Source organism: Sarcophilus harrisii, chromosome 6 (assembly GCF_902635505.1).
Source record: "Sarcophilus harrisii chromosome 6, mSarHar1.11, whole genome shotgun sequence".
Classification (NCBI taxonomy): Eukaryota; Metazoa; Chordata; class Mammalia; order Dasyuromorphia; family Dasyuridae; genus Sarcophilus; species Sarcophilus harrisii.
This window is the reverse complement of record NC_045431.1, coordinates 84,806,680-84,824,655: the sequence shown is the minus strand read 5'-3', so window position 1 is coordinate 84,824,655 and position 17,976 is coordinate 84,806,680. Positions and strand designations below refer to the sequence as shown.

Below are 17,976 nucleotides of genomic sequence, written 5' to 3'. Positions count from 1 at the left end.
GAGTCTACTTTTCAAGATAAACACAAATCATATTCTTACAGAAAACTTCATATGAATAAAGATGGATCTAAACTGTTGGAATCTTTACAAACTGTTAAGTTTTTAAAGAAGAAAAAACACCATACTAAAGAACTGGAGAAATATTAAACTCTGATGATTTGACTGAGCCAATATAATAAAAATGATACTTCTACATAAACTAATTTACTTATTCAGAATTAAACTGCTATTTTAGTGAACTAGAAACAAACAAAAACAAAATTCATCTGGAAGAACAAAAACTCAAAAATATGAAAGAAATCAATGGAGAAAAAATGTGAAGGAAAGGTAGCCTAGAAGTACCAGATTTCAAACTATATTACAAAGTAGCAGTCATTAAAACAATCTGATACTAGCTAAGAAAGAATGATGGATCAGTGGAATAGATTAGGTTCATAATACACAATAGAAAATAACCATGGCAATTATTTGTTTATTCAGGAATTTTCAGTTGTTTCTGACTTTTCATCTGGAATTTTCTTTGCAAAGATTCTTGAATGGTTTGCCACTCTCTTCTTCCAGCTCATTTTACAGATGAGAAAATAGAGGCAAACCAGATTAAGTGACTTGCTCAAGTTCACATAGCTAAGAAGTGATTGAGGCTAGATTTGAATTTGGGAAAATGAACCTTCCTGACTCCAAGCATGGAACTCTTATCTATTGTGTCATCTAGATGCCCCAGGTCTGTCTGTGGTGCCATTTTATTTCTTTCAATAGAGTTTTCCCTTGAAGATCCTTCCTTACCTGATCCTTCTTGAAAGAAGGAAATTATGGAAGAAGAAAAATGCTACTCTTCAATAAACTTCAAAAGTTCAGATTCATCTACTTTCTGAGATCCTTAGACCTTACTTCTTAATACTAGCATATTTCAGTATATAAAGCTCTTTATACATGTTATATAATATATATATATATATATATTTATAATGTAATTATATAAATATAAATATAACTGTTAGCTTTGCTATTATCATTACCATTATGTATATATATATATATGAGAAGATCAAGTCTTGTAGAAAGAATCTATTCTCTGTTGATATTCTGCAGGTCAGAAAAATATAAATCTAAGAAGCAGTTTTTTTGTTCATGGCGAAACATCTTTCAATAGCTCAAATTAATCAATTTTGCTCATAACTGTATGATTTCTGTGCTGGCTTCTAGTCATAACAAATAAATGCTAAAATATTTTCTATAACCTAAATTTACTCTGCTCTACAATAAATCTATGAATTTCAATCTATACTTTTTTCCCTTGGGCTAAATTTGACTTTATAAATGAAGTATTATCTGGCAATAACATAAACCATACTCACATATTCAATTAATAATGGAACTTGTTAAACTTGGTACTTCACTTTTTACAAACAAAAATATGACAGTACTGTAAGAAAGCAAACATTTAAATGATATTTTATACTCCTAATTCACAGTCATATTTATCAAAATTCAGGGGGGAAGCACAAATTAACACCCAGGTATTTCAAATTGTACTTTTATGCTAATAATGATCAATGTACTTCCAGTCTTATCTTTTTCTCTAGTCTTCTGTCGTGTCTCCTAGTCAAAACAGACTAACCATGAATCAAACTATACTCATCATCTTTTCCCTAAAATGAACTTTCCTTTCCAACTTTCCTGTTAGTGGTTCTATTATTTTTACTGTCACATATACTCAAACTTTTGACTTATCTGTCATATCTAGTCAGTAAATCCAGTCTATTCTACTGACATGTCTTTTATAATTGTTGCATTCTCTCTGGTCCCTTTTGAAAATATAAAGAAACAATATTTCTGCAGTCTAAAACCCTTTCCAGATTTTTTTGTTTTAGGAAATGGATAAAGAGTTGAAAATGAAATCTTAGGTTTCAAGAAGATGGATTTATGGTCATAACCAAATTTAGAACAAAAAAGTACATTGTCTAGTTGTGATCATTTTCTTTTCTGTCCTCTGATTGGCTTCAAAGCAGTGTCCTTTTATCCCCATTCAGAAAGATTGCTTAAAGATCATTGCAACCTCCCCATTGATTACTTCAGGAGAAATAGTTGTATTGACCATTTTAAAATATTGGTTCATGTTTTGTAACATTTTAAATTTTTTTCTTTAAGATTCCTATAAATGTTGACTCAAATTGTGTTGAGGTAGAAAGATGTATGAGGGCATATATTAGGTCAAGAGTAAACTTATTATTTTCCTTTTCTAAGCTAGTCAAAATAAACATTTATTAATTGTTTGCCTACTATAATTCCAGGTACTCTGCTAAGCTTGGGGAGAGGCAAAACAGAGTCTGTGATCACAAGAAGATCAAATTCTTATGAAGCAGAAAACATTCAAACAACAATCTACCAATAGGATGAATGTAGGAATAATTGGAGATAATCTGGCCAGAGCAATCCTATCATACTTTATTTCTTGCTATTTCCTACTTGCATACACACTTCTAATTTGGGTGTTTCCTTACTGCTCCATAGACCCTCATGTTTCTTTTCTATCTACAATACATTTGTTCACATTTCCTATATGCTGCTCCCTTTCCTTATTGACCTTTAAAGTTTTCTGAACTTGTGCAGTTCTTATAAGATTCAGCTGAGTCTTACCTCTTCCCTGAGTCTTGATGGCCACTTAAAGAAGCTAGATCGTGGATAGAGTGCTATTCTTGGAGTCGGTAAAACAGAAATTTAACTTATACCTCAGCACTAATTATCTGTATGTCTCTAGGCAAGTCAGTTAACCTTTTTTGGCCCAAGTATCCTCAGCTATAAAATGGGAATAATAATAGCATCCAACTCTCAGTGTTATTGTAAGGCTTAAATGAGCTAGCACATATAAAGTACCAACCCTTAAAGCATTCTATAAATGAAAGCTATTACTATCACCTCTACTTAGTTGGAGTTCCTCTAAATTACTTCAATGATTCCACAATCTCTAAAATATAATTCAGTACTTCAACTCAGTGTCGTTAAACTCAAACAGAAACAGAACTTTTTGGGACAAATAGTAACTTACAAAATCACAAATAAGCATTACCTATGCCTTATTATGTTTTTATTTGTTTTGTTAAACATTTCCCAATTATAATTTAATCTGGGACATAAACCATGAGACTGACACCACTTTCCAGTCAATTTATTAGTAACTGGTGACGCATTAATGAGTAGCCTTAAAAACCCATCTTTCTAAGCTGTAAATCCACTTAAATATGTACATTTTTAGCATTTAATATCACAAGAAGCAGCATAGTTTACTAAATATTGAACTGAATATTGTTCTGAATAGTTTACTGAATATTTACTAAATACTTAGAGGAGACAGTTTTGAATTGCATTTCAGGCATCTTTTTGCTGAGTAACTATGGATAAATCAACTAATCTTTCTGAATTTCATTCCTTTATATTCAATCAACTCCAGTCCCCCTGCCATATCACTTCTAGGATAAATTACAAAAACTTGTGGTTTGACTTTCTCATCTCTGCTCTTGGCTTCCTTCAAGCTCCAGCTAAAGTTCTATCTTCTATGAAAAGCCCTCCCTGGTTCCCCTTAATACCATCCCCTTTTCTGTATTGATTATTTTCAATATCATGTTCATACATTCCTGTTTTCTTGTTATTTTCATCATTAGAGTATGAGTTCCTTGAGAGCATGTACTAATACCTCAAATAAAATTCTCAAGTAAAAGATCTAATAAAAGGTTAGGGTAGAAGGAGAGATCTGTGAAATTGGGGTGGAGAATGGCCCACTGAATGGGCTAATGAATAAATGGATGAAATGCCAATAGTACCACTGAAAAAGAAAATAAAAAATGTTGGAAGGTATGTGGAAAAATGGAGATAATAGTCCAGCAATGGTAGAGTTGTGAACCAGTCCATTCATTCTTGAGAACAATTTGGAATGCTACTGAAATGTCTATGAAACTATCATACTTTGACCTAGCAACAGCACTAAGTTTGTATCCCAAAAAGATCAAAGAAAAGAGAGGAAGAGACCAATTTGTACAAAACTATGTAGATCAGCTCTCTTTGCTGTGGCAAAGGATTATAAATTGAGGGGATGCCTACTAATTGGGAAATGTTTGAATAAGTTGTTGTATATGATTGTGATAGAGTAACAATTGTGCTATGAGAACTGATGAGCCGGATAGTTTCAGAAAAAAACAAATTTGAGGAAGATTCATATGAACTGATGCAAAGTGAAGTGAGTAGAAACAGAACATTGTATGTAGTAACAACAATACTGTAAGGATGATCAACTATAAAAGATCTAATTAAGCTGATCAGAATAATGACCCAAGACAAGTCCAAAAGATTCAGGATAAAAACGTTTTTCATCTTTAGAGAGAGAAAACTTAGATGAACTCAAAGTACAGACTGAAGTTTACTTTTTTGAACCTTATTTTACTTGGCTTATTTTTGTGTTTTCTTTTGCAACATAGCCAATATTGAAATGTCTTGCATGACTTCAAGGTATAATTAATATCATATTGCTTGCATTCACAGTGTGTGGGGGCAGGGTGGGAAGAAGAAAATTTGGAACTCAAATTTTTTATAAATAAATGTTGATTGTTTTACATGATAAAACAATTCCTCTTTGTGTATTTTCCTGTTTTTTTTTCTAAATAAAACTAAAGAAAAAATATTCTGGTGACCAAGGATTTGCTTAGAGCTCATAACTCAGGAAGGCCTATACTTTATATATCTTATGTGTGTGTATACACACGCACACACACATACACGTCTCTATATGTTTTTGTAGGTGAACCCTTGGAACTGGCTTAGAGGGAACACTAGGTTGGAAATGGGTTCCTGGCAGGTAATACTAAAATATTTGTATTAATGGAAGGACTTCACTAAGGACAGATGTGCTTTTTTGCATTTAATTTCTGATACCATCCTCTACAAAGTTAACACTACTTACTCTGCAAATTTACCTGTTCTTCTGAAATATTAAGTTCCATTTTAGGGATGGCTGGGATCGTAGAGGTTTATGAACTAATCAAAAATTGGTCAGTTTGTTGAAGGCTTGCAAAAGACATTCTGAAAAGGGGATGCTTTGAGCAAGTGATTTTTTTTCTTCTTACAACTGACAAGCAGCAAATTTTAATTCAAGGAATCAGCAAACTTTGGGGGGTAATAATCTGTTAAATTGGCATCCAGCTTTTGCCCACCATCTGTGAACTCAGCTGTTTCCAATATATGGAGCATTAACAGAGGCAGGGAGCTATGAACACAGCTGAGATGACATTAGCTGAGCCTAGTCTTCAAAGTTAGGATTTTAAAAAGAATGTTGATATGGTCATGTCAATGAATAAAAAAGCAAATTAAGATGTGCAATTTATGTTATGAAAGCCAAAGGATTCGATTCTAAGCTTTAGAGATGGGAATGGAGAGAGCAAAGTTGGCACGATTCAGGTGAACAGGATGGACTGGTTCAAATTTCACACATTAATTGCTGCTTTCTCTCTTTCCTCATGTAAGCTGTATGGGCTCTAAAAGGAAAAAGATGAATGACCTGAATTGTAAATTCTGAGAACAACCCCACAAATCACAATGATAACACAAAGAACCACAAGTTAAATATCTTTGAGGAAGTCTCTTTGTGTATATATATATATATATATATATATATATATATATATATGTGTGTGTGTGTGTGTGTGTGTGTGTGTATGTGTGTGTGTGTATATATACACACACACACACACACACATAAGATATATAAAGTATATATCTTCCTGAGTAATGAGCTCTCAGCAAATCCTTGGTCACCAGAATATTTTTTCTTCCGTTTTATTTAGAAAAAAAAAACAGGCAAATACACATAGAGACTTCCTTTGCAAGTTCTCTTTATTTACATTAAACTTTCTATTCTTAAACAAGAGTATGTGACAATTTAAAAAAAGTATTTCAAAGTAATTGACTTTTTTGTCATCTTATTTTAATTAATTTAATGATATTATTCTGTGAAATGGTACACAGGTTTCATCAGACTTCCATTACACCAAAAAGATAAAAACACCTGCATTAAGTGTTCTCCTCACCATCAAACTCCTTCATGCCACAGAGACCAGTCTTATTTGGAACCAAACTACTTGTGGGAACATCAACAGCTTCTCTAGTATTTTCCCTCTAACCTCACTTCTTAAGTGGAAGTTCCCACAGCAGCAATTTCCATTTGCCTCAGCTTTTCCTTGTCCCCAGAATGAAAGCTTGCTTTTAAAAATTCCACATAATCACTGAGGGCAGAGTGGACGGGATTTGCTCCGCTCTTACTCTGCATCAACTTTCAACTTTAAGCCCCACAGTACTCTCATGGTCTACTAATATTTTAAATAATCTCATACTCCTTTAGGTATGATAATTGCCTGCACATTGGTTGTTCTGCACATTGGTTTGTAGGAATAGATACATTTCCATGCTTTTCCTTTTAGAAATATCAAGAACTAGAAACTAAGTACATGTAAAGTGCTCATCAATTGAGGGATGGCTGAACAAATCATGGTATGTGAATATAATAGAATATATGCTATTAAGAATGATAAAAGGAATACTTTCAGAGAAATCTGAGAAGACATATAAACTGATACAGAAGGAAGTGAGCAGAAACTGGAGAGTAATTTATATAATACCACCAACATTATGAAGACAAATAGTTCTAGGAACTCTGATCAATCTAATTAGCAATGATGATTCCAGATGATGATACATACTTCCCACATTCTGATAGAAGGCTATAGAATCAATGTATATGATGGAATGATTTTGGCTAGTGTGGGCATTTGTTTTATAGGATGATATATTACTGATATCAGCATGTGTGTGTTTGTTTTTTGTTTTTCATTTTGGATGCAAGAGATAGAGAAAATAAATGAATGTTAATTAAAAAAATTAAAAGCATTTAGAATTTATCCTAGATTGAAGCTTTTATGCTACTCTGGAAGAAAAACACTTATTAGTCTTTTACTTTTAATTCCTAAATATTATCAGGCTCCTCTCTTTATAAAATATCTATAAAGTCTTCATAAAGACTTCTCCATTGAAATTATTAGGGAGGTGATCAGGTAAAAATGGGTCTGGGACCCTTGAATGATCTGCCTAAAGTGCCTAGAATTATGGAGGAAAGTACCTAGGAGAAATATCTTTTTTCTCCTTTTCCTGAAGAGTACTGATCAGTTGGATGAGGTCTCTATATTCCTTTTGATCATATGTGAACCGATCAAAACTCAGCAGCAACTTTGGCAGGAGAAGACCATGAAAATCTGACATGGCTGCTATAGGAAGGAACAGTTACATTTGACTAAGATCTTTATTTAGGAAAATGACTTTGAGGAATGATCACTACTGCACTGTGGAATCTAGTACTTCCAGAATTTGACTCTGGCATAATAAATAATACAATAAGTCCTCACCTTTAGAGTTACATCCCTGAGAACCATGAGTCATAAATAGGGGCCAAAAAACTGCTACTCAAAGTTGACCCAATTGAGACTTATTGAATATGAGGCAATCACCTTTCTCAAGTCTCACTTCACTCTACCTATTAGATTCCCAGTATTTCTCTTCCCTCTGGGACGCTGATTATAATCAGTCTCCCTATGAGATCTTTTAAACTTTTTTGATTATATGTCCTTAACTGTGAGGAGGAGGAGGGGGAAGAGGAAGAAGAGAGGAGGAGAAGGAAGTGGCATTTTTTTCCCTCTGAGGCAATTGGGGTTAAGTGATTTGCCTAGGATCACATAGCTAGGAAGTGTTAAGTGTCTGAAGTCGGATTTGAACTCAGGTCCTCCTGACTCCAGTGCTGGAGCTCTAACTACTGCACCACCTAGCTGTCACCTCTTTTTTTGACCTGACAAATAGCAGATGCTTAATTAATTAAAAATAATTAAATTGATCAATAAATGTTTGTGAATTGTTTTTGAGCAAATGCCACCCACAATATCTGTATATTTACTTATTCACATGTATTACTATACTAATAGGTATATGTAATAAAAACATAGAAATCAAAATTAAAAAAAACGATGAAGATAAATTTATATTTCTTCAAACCAGTGCAGCTCAGTGAACATGGAGAATGACAGAGTTAGGCTGTTCTTTAGAAAAATCACTTTGAAAGTTATATTGAGAATGGATCTGAAAAGTGAAGGGACTTGACAGAAGGAGACCAATTAGGAGTCTGTAGCAGTCCTCCAGATGTGATGATGACAAGCTAGGGTAATGTGACTGGAATGAAGGATTACAGGTGAAAGAGAAGTGAAACAACAAATGGCATTGAGGTTGGAAGGATGATGAAGCCTTTGATATTAACGGGAGGTTCAGAAAAAGGATGATTTTTTTGGACCACAAGGCAATATAACATCTATGATCTGTTATAATCATTCATGCCTGACCATACTATGCCGCTTGTTCTATCTCACCAAAATTCCAGTAGTGGGAGGTGAGACTCTTACTAGGCATTGCCTTGTAATGCAGAGTTTGATTTATGAGGGGCATTTATTTTAGCTGGTGAGGGGCAGATATGAGTATTTTGCATGGAGAAAACTTTTGTAATGCTACCTTTCGAGGTGTTATGGTAGTTGTCCAGGTAGCAATGATGCTATTTCTGCTCTAAGGGAGAGAACCTACCCCAAAAGAGCTAGAAAGTGGAATGGCGAGTGCTGGATAAGAGCAGTCAGGTTTATATTGGAGACAAAACCCATTATTGGTTATTAGAAGAATGATGGATAGAACCCACCTTCTTTCCCTCTGGTTGATCACATAACCCTACTAAGTGATGGAATCAGGTCTTGGGCAGAGGCCCCATCATGGAAAAAGACTTTCTGTACAAGGAAGGTAAGGGAATGAAAAATATAACACTAGTAAAGGATAAAAGGGTAGAAAAAACAATGAAGAATTATTGTAGGTGATGCTTATCTCAATTAAATTTCATCTAGAAACATTGTGACCAATATATGTTTGTAAGTGGGAATGTGGACATCAGATTACCTGGAAGTCTTCTAGTGGGGAAAAAAAATTAAGTATCTAGGTGGGAATTTGAATCAACAGAAATTGGGCATTTCTGAAGGAAGTCTTTGTACAAATATAGTATAGAGGAGTTATTGGGGATAAAGATAGATATAAATGTAGGGTATTTTTATGAGGCACCTAAGTTAATTCTTGGGCTTGAAGAAAATATAACTGCTTACTAAGAAATCAGGAACCATAATAGACTCATGCTTTTTCTTTATTGTTACTCAGTGTCTATTTGTCTATTGGATTTTCCACGTGCATTCTCTTTGTTACATGATCAAAAACTCCAGATTCCACCAATTCTCAATTTCTCCATTTTGCTCATTTTTTAGTAGATGATATACATATCTCATGCTTTCAGAAGTAACCTAGCTAGAATGAACACTTTTCCAATCTCTTCAAATGCACAAATAGATTTGTGATTCATCATTAATGCTGGCCCATCCTGTGTGCCTCCTGTCCAAGTCTTCTCATAGTTTGCCACAGACAAGGTATTGGAAGTGTTGTACAGGCTGGAAGCTTTTCTCATTTTTTGATATTGATAAGATGTTTTTTGGAGTGGCTTAGGCTTGCCATCAAGTATCCCTTGGTCTCACAACCAGACCATTTTTTTTTTCACTCATGGAATCCCCCAATGAAGATATTTTTTATTCCACTTCTTCTGAGTTTCTTATTTGTGATATATTGCAGTCTTCTTATTTTCATCATGCACTTTTTCACTGATTTCTTTCTGATGTTCATTTTTAATTTTTCAGAGATGGCTATATTCTAAGCCTTAAAGGCATACCACACTACTAGTAGAATAATATTGTTTTTAAATGGACCATATAGTAGTACCAGATCGCAAAAAAATCATCGAAACAATCTGGTACTAGATACAAAATATAGTAGTTAATTAGTGAAGATAGACATATAATTTATAGAAATAAATGAATATAGTAATGTAGCATTTTCACTGAAGATCCAAAATACTAGGACAATAACTGCATATTTGATCAAAAATTTCTGGGGAAACTGAGTAGTAGTCTGTCATTGAAGAAACTAGGTATAAGGCAACATTTTACATCATTTACCAATGAATATATGATTTCAAAAAGGGTGATATTATAAGCAAATTAGGAGAGAATGGAAAAATTATTCCCTAAATCTATGGATACGAGAAAAGTTCTTGAAAACGAGAGAGGAAGAGAAAGAAAGAGAGAGAGATACTGTGCGAGAGAGGATCACAGGAGGTAAAATGAATAATTTTGGTTACATTACATCAAAAAACTTTTGCACAAACTAAACAAAAGTATCCAAAATTAGAAGAAAAGTGTAAAACTGGGAAAAAATTTATAGGCTGTTTCTCTGATAAATGTCTCATTTCTTAAACATATAGGAAACTGAATCAAATTATAGAAATAAGACCCACACTTCAACTTATAAATGGCCAAAGGATATAAGCAGATAGTTTGTAGTAGAAATCAAAGCTACCAATACTCAACAATCAATATGAAAAAAAAAAACTTTAAATCACTAATAATTAGAGAATGCAAATTAAAACAATGCTGAAGTACCACCTCATATAAGATTGACAAAGAAGACCAAAAAATGACATGCTTTTGTGGTGGCAAAGAATTGGAAACTGAAAGGACATCTATCCTATGAATTGAGGAATGGTTAAACAATTTGTGATATATGGTTGTGATGGAAAAGATGAGAAGACTTATATGAACTGATTTAAAGTGAAGTGAGCAGAACCAGAAGACCAAGTTACACTGTAACCACAATATTACAATGACAATCAAATGTAAAAATTTAGCACTCTCTACAGTGATTCATGACAGTTCCAAAGAACACATGATGAAAACTGCTCTCCATTTCAATTTTTTTGGCTTGATGTCATCATCATGAAATCTTTGGTAAATAAGGAACATTGAACTTTGTGTTAGATCTCCATGATGATGGTGAATATCTCTGACAAGCATACATGTCATAATTTTATGGTCCTCTTAATATTGATGATTAGATCATTATATCTTTCAAGGAAATCTGTATAAATTTGATATGGGGATAGAACACACTGTCTTGGAAGGGAGCCTTTTTAAAGGCATTTTCTCCTGAGTACTTTTTGTATTTCTTTTTGCACTTCTGTCAATTCTTTCCCTAATTTTTCCTCCATCTCTCATAGTTGATTTTCAAAGTCTCTTTTGAGCTCTTCCATGGGCTGAGCGCTATTCTTATTTTTTTCTTAGAGGCTTTGGGTGTAGGAGCTTTGACTTTGTTATCATCTTCTGAGTATGTGTTTTGATCCTTCTTGTCACCATAATAACTTTCAGTGGTCAGAATTTTTAAAAATTTTCTGCTTTTTTTCCCAGCCTTTTACTCTGCTTTTAACTTTTTGTTAAAGTAAGACTCTATTTTCAGAGTAGAGTGCATTGTCCCAAGTTTCAGGGGTTTTGTGCAGCTCTTTCAAGGGATCTGATCATAAGTACTCTTTTCTGCCCCAGAGCTGTTATGTGTATCTCCCACTCCACTAGAGCTGTAAGATCTAGTGTGCTCATGGGGGATGCACGGGGATTGCACACCAGACTCCCATCCTTTTGCCACAGACCGTCTCCACTGACCTTCTGATTCCTCCCTGATGTCCCTGGACTGAGAAGTCCAGAAGCCTCCAACACTGCTTCTGATTCAGAGGTTGGGCCCAGGCCAGGCTGTGGCTGGATCTGGGATCACCCTAGAGTGTCTTGCACCAGGACTTCCACCCTGGTGTTGTAGACCTTTTCTGCTGAACTTCTAAGTTGTCTTCCACTGGAAAATGTTCCATTCCATCCTTTTTGGTGTCCTGATGCTCTCAAATTTCTTTAGAGTCACTATTTAAAGGAATTTAGAGTGGTTTGAGGGAGATGCTGGGTTCCTGTTTTGGCAGGAATTCACCTTGGCTGCGATCCACTTTTTTCCCCCTGGATGGGAACCTTTGAGATAAAATTTAGCTCTACTAATTCAAGTGCTATCTCTTAGTCAACAAAAAATAAGTCCAGTGAATCTTGCATTCACATCTTTCAACTTCTGAGTGGTGATGTAGATATGTTCTACTGTGGTATAATATAATTTACAAATAGCCTATTAATAACCAAAAGAAATGTCCTTAGTAATGTAAGGAGCATCCCTCTTACCCACTCTTTTGTAGAGGTCTATAGGTGTAGAACATTATATTTAATATCCAACTTTTCAGAGTTGATACATTTTGCTGATTTTTAAAAATTCTTCCTCTTATTAATTTCATTAAAAATTCTTATAAAGAATGAGGGAGTGATACAGGACAAATCTAGGTAATGTGAAAAAAAATCAATAAAAATCTATTTTAAAAGAATGTCCTCGAAAAGGGTATTCTCACAAACCTTTTATATAAATGGGAAAGTAGGACTATAGGTCAATATTTGCTATTTTCTAGTTTATTGCTAATTTCTTTTCCCATTTAAACATACTCCTCTCTCATCATAAAAACTATCCCCCTCCCTTTTTTGGTTACCTATATTCCTTTAAAGTAAAAAGAAAAAAAAACTGCCTCCCCAAGAAATCTGCCTTAAATAGAGTTAGAAACATTTCATTTACAAATATTAAATACAGTATATGGGAAAGAGTTACAAAGTTGATTTATTTTTTAAAGCAGGGCATAAGAAAAATCTGTGATATAGAGATAATTAAAGAAAAACACTTATAAGAAGACTGATCAAATGAATTCAACTCTTTCTACTCTGAACTTCTTAAACTTACAACCCTAGTATTCCTCAAACTATGTAATAATGATTTCATATCAACCCAAATCTGGTTCATTCAGTTTTAGGCACAAAAAAATTCTATAAATTGCTAGAGAGACAGAGCTTTAAAAGGATCTAGAATAGGGATTTTTAAATTTAATGTTGTGTGTCTCTTGGACTTTTCTTTGGCACTCAAGTGAAGTCTATGAAATTCTTATAAAACTGATTTAAATGAACAAGATAAAATACAAAGGAAACCAATTACAGGTTAATAACATTGAACATAAAAGGTATGAGTTTTAGATATCTACTCTTCAGTATAGAAATTTCAGCTCTAGAGATATCTTTGGGGAATCTGCAGGCAACAAAATGAAAAAAAAATGAATTTATGGCCCACCTCTTTTCATTCCCACACTACAACTCCACTTACTGTACAACTTAAGGAGAGGTTATATATATATATATATATATATATATATATATATATATATATATAGACAGAGAGAGAAGAGAGGTTTTTTATATATATATATATATGTATATATGTTTTATATATATGTATATGTATATATATATAAAACCTCTTCTCTCTCTCTCTCTCTCTCTCTCTCTCTCTCTCTCTATATATATATATATATATATATATATATATATATAACCTCTCCTTATAAGGAGAGGTTAAACAACCTGATTGAAGAGTGTGTGTGTGTGTGTGTGTGTGTGTGTGAGAGAGAGAGAGAGAGAGAGAGAGAGAGAGAGAGAGAGAGAGAGAGAGAGAGACACACACACACACACACACAACCTATTTGCCCCACAGATAATGCAGAGATTTCTGATTCCAAGGCTAGCTCTCTTTTTCTCTCTTTTATATATCTCTCATACAGATTTTTGCAAATTTCTGGCAAATGCACTTGATTTTTCTTTACCAGAAAGTTCAATATTCTCTTCCTCTTCTTCCTCTTATCCAAATCTAATATTTGCACAGAGATTTGCATATAGACTATCTCATTTAATCCTTACAATAATCCAGTGAGGTATGTAATGTTATTATTATCATCATTAACATTATTTTGACTTTCTAAAAATCAAATCTTACATTTTCCATTAAATCATTTTTCCTTCTTCCCAACAAAATTCTTGAAACAAATATGTTTAGTCAAGCAAAACAAAATCCACTTTGCTCATGTCAAAGAAATATGTCTCATTCCATACCATGAGTCCATCTTATCTGTGTCAGGAGGTGGATAGCATGGTACAATTGTAGTCCTTTGGAAATGATTAATCATCTCATAAATTAGAAGTCTCGAGTCTTTCAAAGTTTCTGGTGTTTAAAATTTTGTTGTTATTGTATAAATTGTTTTGTTACTGTTTGCTTCATTCTGTGTCAGTTCATATAAATATTTTTCATGTTTAGTAAAACTCATGCCTTATTATAATACAATAATATTCCATTGTGTTTGCATGCCATAGTTAATTTAGGCAGGTGATATGCATATGCCAATTTACCAAGGAGGAATGGAAGATAGAGGAGGTTAAGTATCTTTCCCAGAGTCCCACACCTAGTAATTTTGATGTCACAGAAGGAACTTTGTTCTGAGTCTCAGAAAAAGGAATCAAGGGGATGATTAATTTTAATAGAACATTCTTCACATAAATCTTGGGCAATGCTCGAAGTAGCTTAAAGAATTTTAAAACTGGATAGATAATACAGATAAAAATCTCTATCCTATCCATCCATCTTGATTTCCTTCCTCACTCCATGGTCCTTGGCTTGGCCCAAATCACTATAAACATTCCTTACTTCCATTAGTGCTACTAGAATGTAAGATCCTTATAGGTAAGGAATATTTCATTCATTGTATTTATGTCTTCCAATGTCTAGTAGTAGAGGCCATTTCATATTACTTGCTGATTGAGAATGAAGAGAAGCTGGGGATACTTTGTAGTTTTTATTAAAAATGAGTGATAACTTGGTCTTATTCATTTATTCATTTGACCAGATTGATAGGACCTTCTAAAGCTGACATTTTACTAGTATAGTCTTTGGGAACCCAGAGTTATTTCCACACCATCACTGGAAAATGGAGAAAGGTTTCAGTATAGACGATATACCTGACCTTTTCACCCCACTGAGGCTCTGGTTTTATGAAGTAAATTTTCAGTTAAAGATTAGATGACGACTTCAAAAGAGGAAGTATATCCTACCTCCTGTTCTCAGCTAAGGCTTTGATCTTATCAAGTAATGCTGACAGATCAGATAATCCTTTTCCATGGCTTGACCAAAATTTAAATATATTACCTTACTAGTGAATTTCCTTTAAAAATTATAATGAAAATTTAATTAAAATGTTTTTCTCTTAAGGCTTATTAAATCACTCTTTGCACTTCCCATTTGACATTTGTCCTGGAACCATGTAGAGTCATTAATCTGGTAAAATCTTTTTGCGTGTGTGTGTGTGTGGGGGGGGGGTGTAGGGTAAGGAATAATTTATTTCTTTATTTTCTCAACATATGGAAAGGTTAAATTTCATACTAACAGTATAGCCTAGCTAGATGTTTTGAAGATGTCTGGTTTTCCATCTCCATAGTTTTCCTTATTCTGTTCCTTCTTCTGATTCATGAATTCGGGGAAGAAGGAGATGAACAGAAACAGGATAGGATCAGTGTTCTCCAGAAAGAACTGGTTTGGGTACAGGCTACAATTTAAAATCTTAAGAGGCTTATCTGGGAATACAGAGGATCCTAGGATCAGATTTGGAGCTGGAACAGACCTTGGAAGTAAATTTTCAAAGAATGTTTCATAAACTTTTGTATTCTTAGTGCCACTTGCATGTCATGACATCACCTTTTTGATGTCATGGTACTCTTCAAGAATGAAGGACAAAGAAAATTTGGTGACTTGCACAGAGGAGAAGCTCTGTGAGGACTGGTTGCAGATGACAATTCTGTTTGAATTGTGTTACCTTGAACTTGCCCAGCCTGTTAACGAATTAAATGATCCTCAGATTAAAAGTCCAAGGCCTAAACCAATTGTTTTAACAATTGGGTGATAGTGATGTTACCTGCAAGATAAAAGTCAAAGGGGGAAAAAACACCTTTGCTATTATAAAAAGTACAGAAAATTCAAAGAAATCAATAGTAATTGAATGCCTATGTTACACCTACAATTTTGATTCTCCCTATTTATTAACAAGAGCATATTTCTTTTGTGTATGTCTTAAAGTTATAAAGTCCCCAAAACAAAACTCCCATTGCAGAAAAATGTTGGAAAAAATTAACTACTAAGTTGCAGAAATATTCTCCAGCCTTGGTATATGCCTTTGATCAGGCATACACTATTTTTAGAAAGCATTGTTAATGCTGAAAATGGTAGTGGTTTTATGTTGGCAATACTGTTACATAGAAGTAAAGCAGGGTGTAGGGTTGGATCTGTATCAGAAAAATGTCTCTGACCTTGGACAATATCTTTCTGAAGGTCATGTAATTCTCTAAGACTGTTAGTTATAAAAGGGTCATTATCTGTATTGTGAATAATATTTTCTACATAAGACAGTTTTAGATCTGGAAGGGACTTTAGAGATCTAAAATGCTATCCAGTTCAAGCCACTTATAGCACACTTGAGGAAACTGAGGCATTTGACCTTGAAGCAAACTATTAGAGATGAAACTAACCCATGGGAAAATCCATACCAAAAGTCATACTCAAGTGAATTAAATTATTTTTGTCCTTTTTTTTAAATCTATATTTCTTCCTATCAAAACCTGTCATGGGATTTTTCATTCCTGGATAAATATCTAAGGCTTAAAGACCCAACATTGGACAAAACATTTATAATCTTTCCACTTTTAGTTTTCTAATTTGTACAATGAGGAACTTGAAATACAATTTGTAGGAACACTTAAAGTAGGGGATCTTAATGAGGGCCCGTGAAGTTTTAAAAAAAAGATGTTTAAAGTATTTCAATATAATTGGTTTCCTTGGTAATCTTATACATTTTATTCATTTAAAAACCATTGATGGGGTCTTAGTCTTTTGTAGACTTTCAGAGAAATTCATGATTCAAACAAGGTCAAGAAGGAAAGTCCTTGTAAATGTTAGGGTTTTGGGGAAACATGAATTACTCTTATTGTTCTCTCCAATCCTAAATAAGACTGACCCTGGGAATGGCAAGATCAGTTACTATCTTCTCATTCTCAAGACTTTAAAAGGGACAGATGCTCAGAGAAAAAGGCAAATAAACATTAATTAACTATCTACTATGTGGGAAGCACTATGCTGAACACTTTACATATATGTTTTTTTCATTCGATTCTCATAACAGCCCTATGAGTATTGTAGTGAGGGAAGGATGGGATGCTTTTCATTCTGTCACCTGATCTGAAGGGAAGCTTTTTCCCAGTGGGGAAGCTACTTTACAAAGAGCACCTGAGGTATTAGAGTGAAAAACCAAAGGAAGAGTGGAAGAAGTGACATTGCCAAGGTAGTCTTTTTATATTGGACGTTCCTTCTCCTATTTGCAGACATTTCTACAGATTTGGGATGCTCTTTCTGTTTTTTGTAATATCTAGCTTCTTTCTAGGCTTAATTTATTTTCCAACTGGGAAAGGCAAGTGGTACAGCACCTGTACAACATCTGACCTACAGTCAGGAAAACATTAAGTTCAAATTTGGTCTCAGACACTTACCAACTGTAAGGCACTCATTTTAGTCTCAACTTTCTCATCTATAAAATGGGAATCAAATGAAATACTATTTGTAAAGTGTGTGGTAGATATTATTATCATTTTATATTCAAGGCTCATCCTAATCCTTGGAGTAATAAATACTCTCCTCTTCCCAACATGAAATTATTTTGTATCTAATTAGATACATTGTGTTTACTAATTTGTAATTCACTTATCCCAGCAACAGAATGTAAGTTCTTTGTGGACAGGAATATGATGATAAGAATAGTTCACACTTTTAAAATGATTTAAGGATTGTAAAACACTTTACAAATATCTCATTTTATTTTTATGACAACCTTGAGGGATAGAATATTTTCCAGAGGAGGAAACTGAGGGAGACAGAGGTAGTGCCACTTGCCTAGAGTCACAGAACTAATATCTGAATTCAAATTTGAACTCAGGTCCAATTGACTACAGGTCCAACACTTTATCTGTGGTGCTGTTGTTGCTAGTTTTTGTAGATGAA

At 33.8% G+C, this 17,976-nt stretch overlaps 1 protein-coding gene across 1 annotated transcript in view; it reads right to left on the bottom strand.

Moving 5' to 3' along the window:
* TMEM144 (transmembrane protein 144) overlaps positions 1–17,976 on the bottom strand; it is a 53,242-nt gene that overhangs the window by 21,953 nt on the left and 13,313 nt on the right. The window contains 4 exon segments of the mRNA XM_023505891.1: positions 884–897; positions 1,356–1,423; positions 15,746–15,830; positions 15,833–15,844. Of these exon segments, the coding sequence (XP_023361659.1) occupies positions 884–897; positions 1,356–1,423; positions 15,746–15,830; positions 15,833–15,844 (179 nt within the window).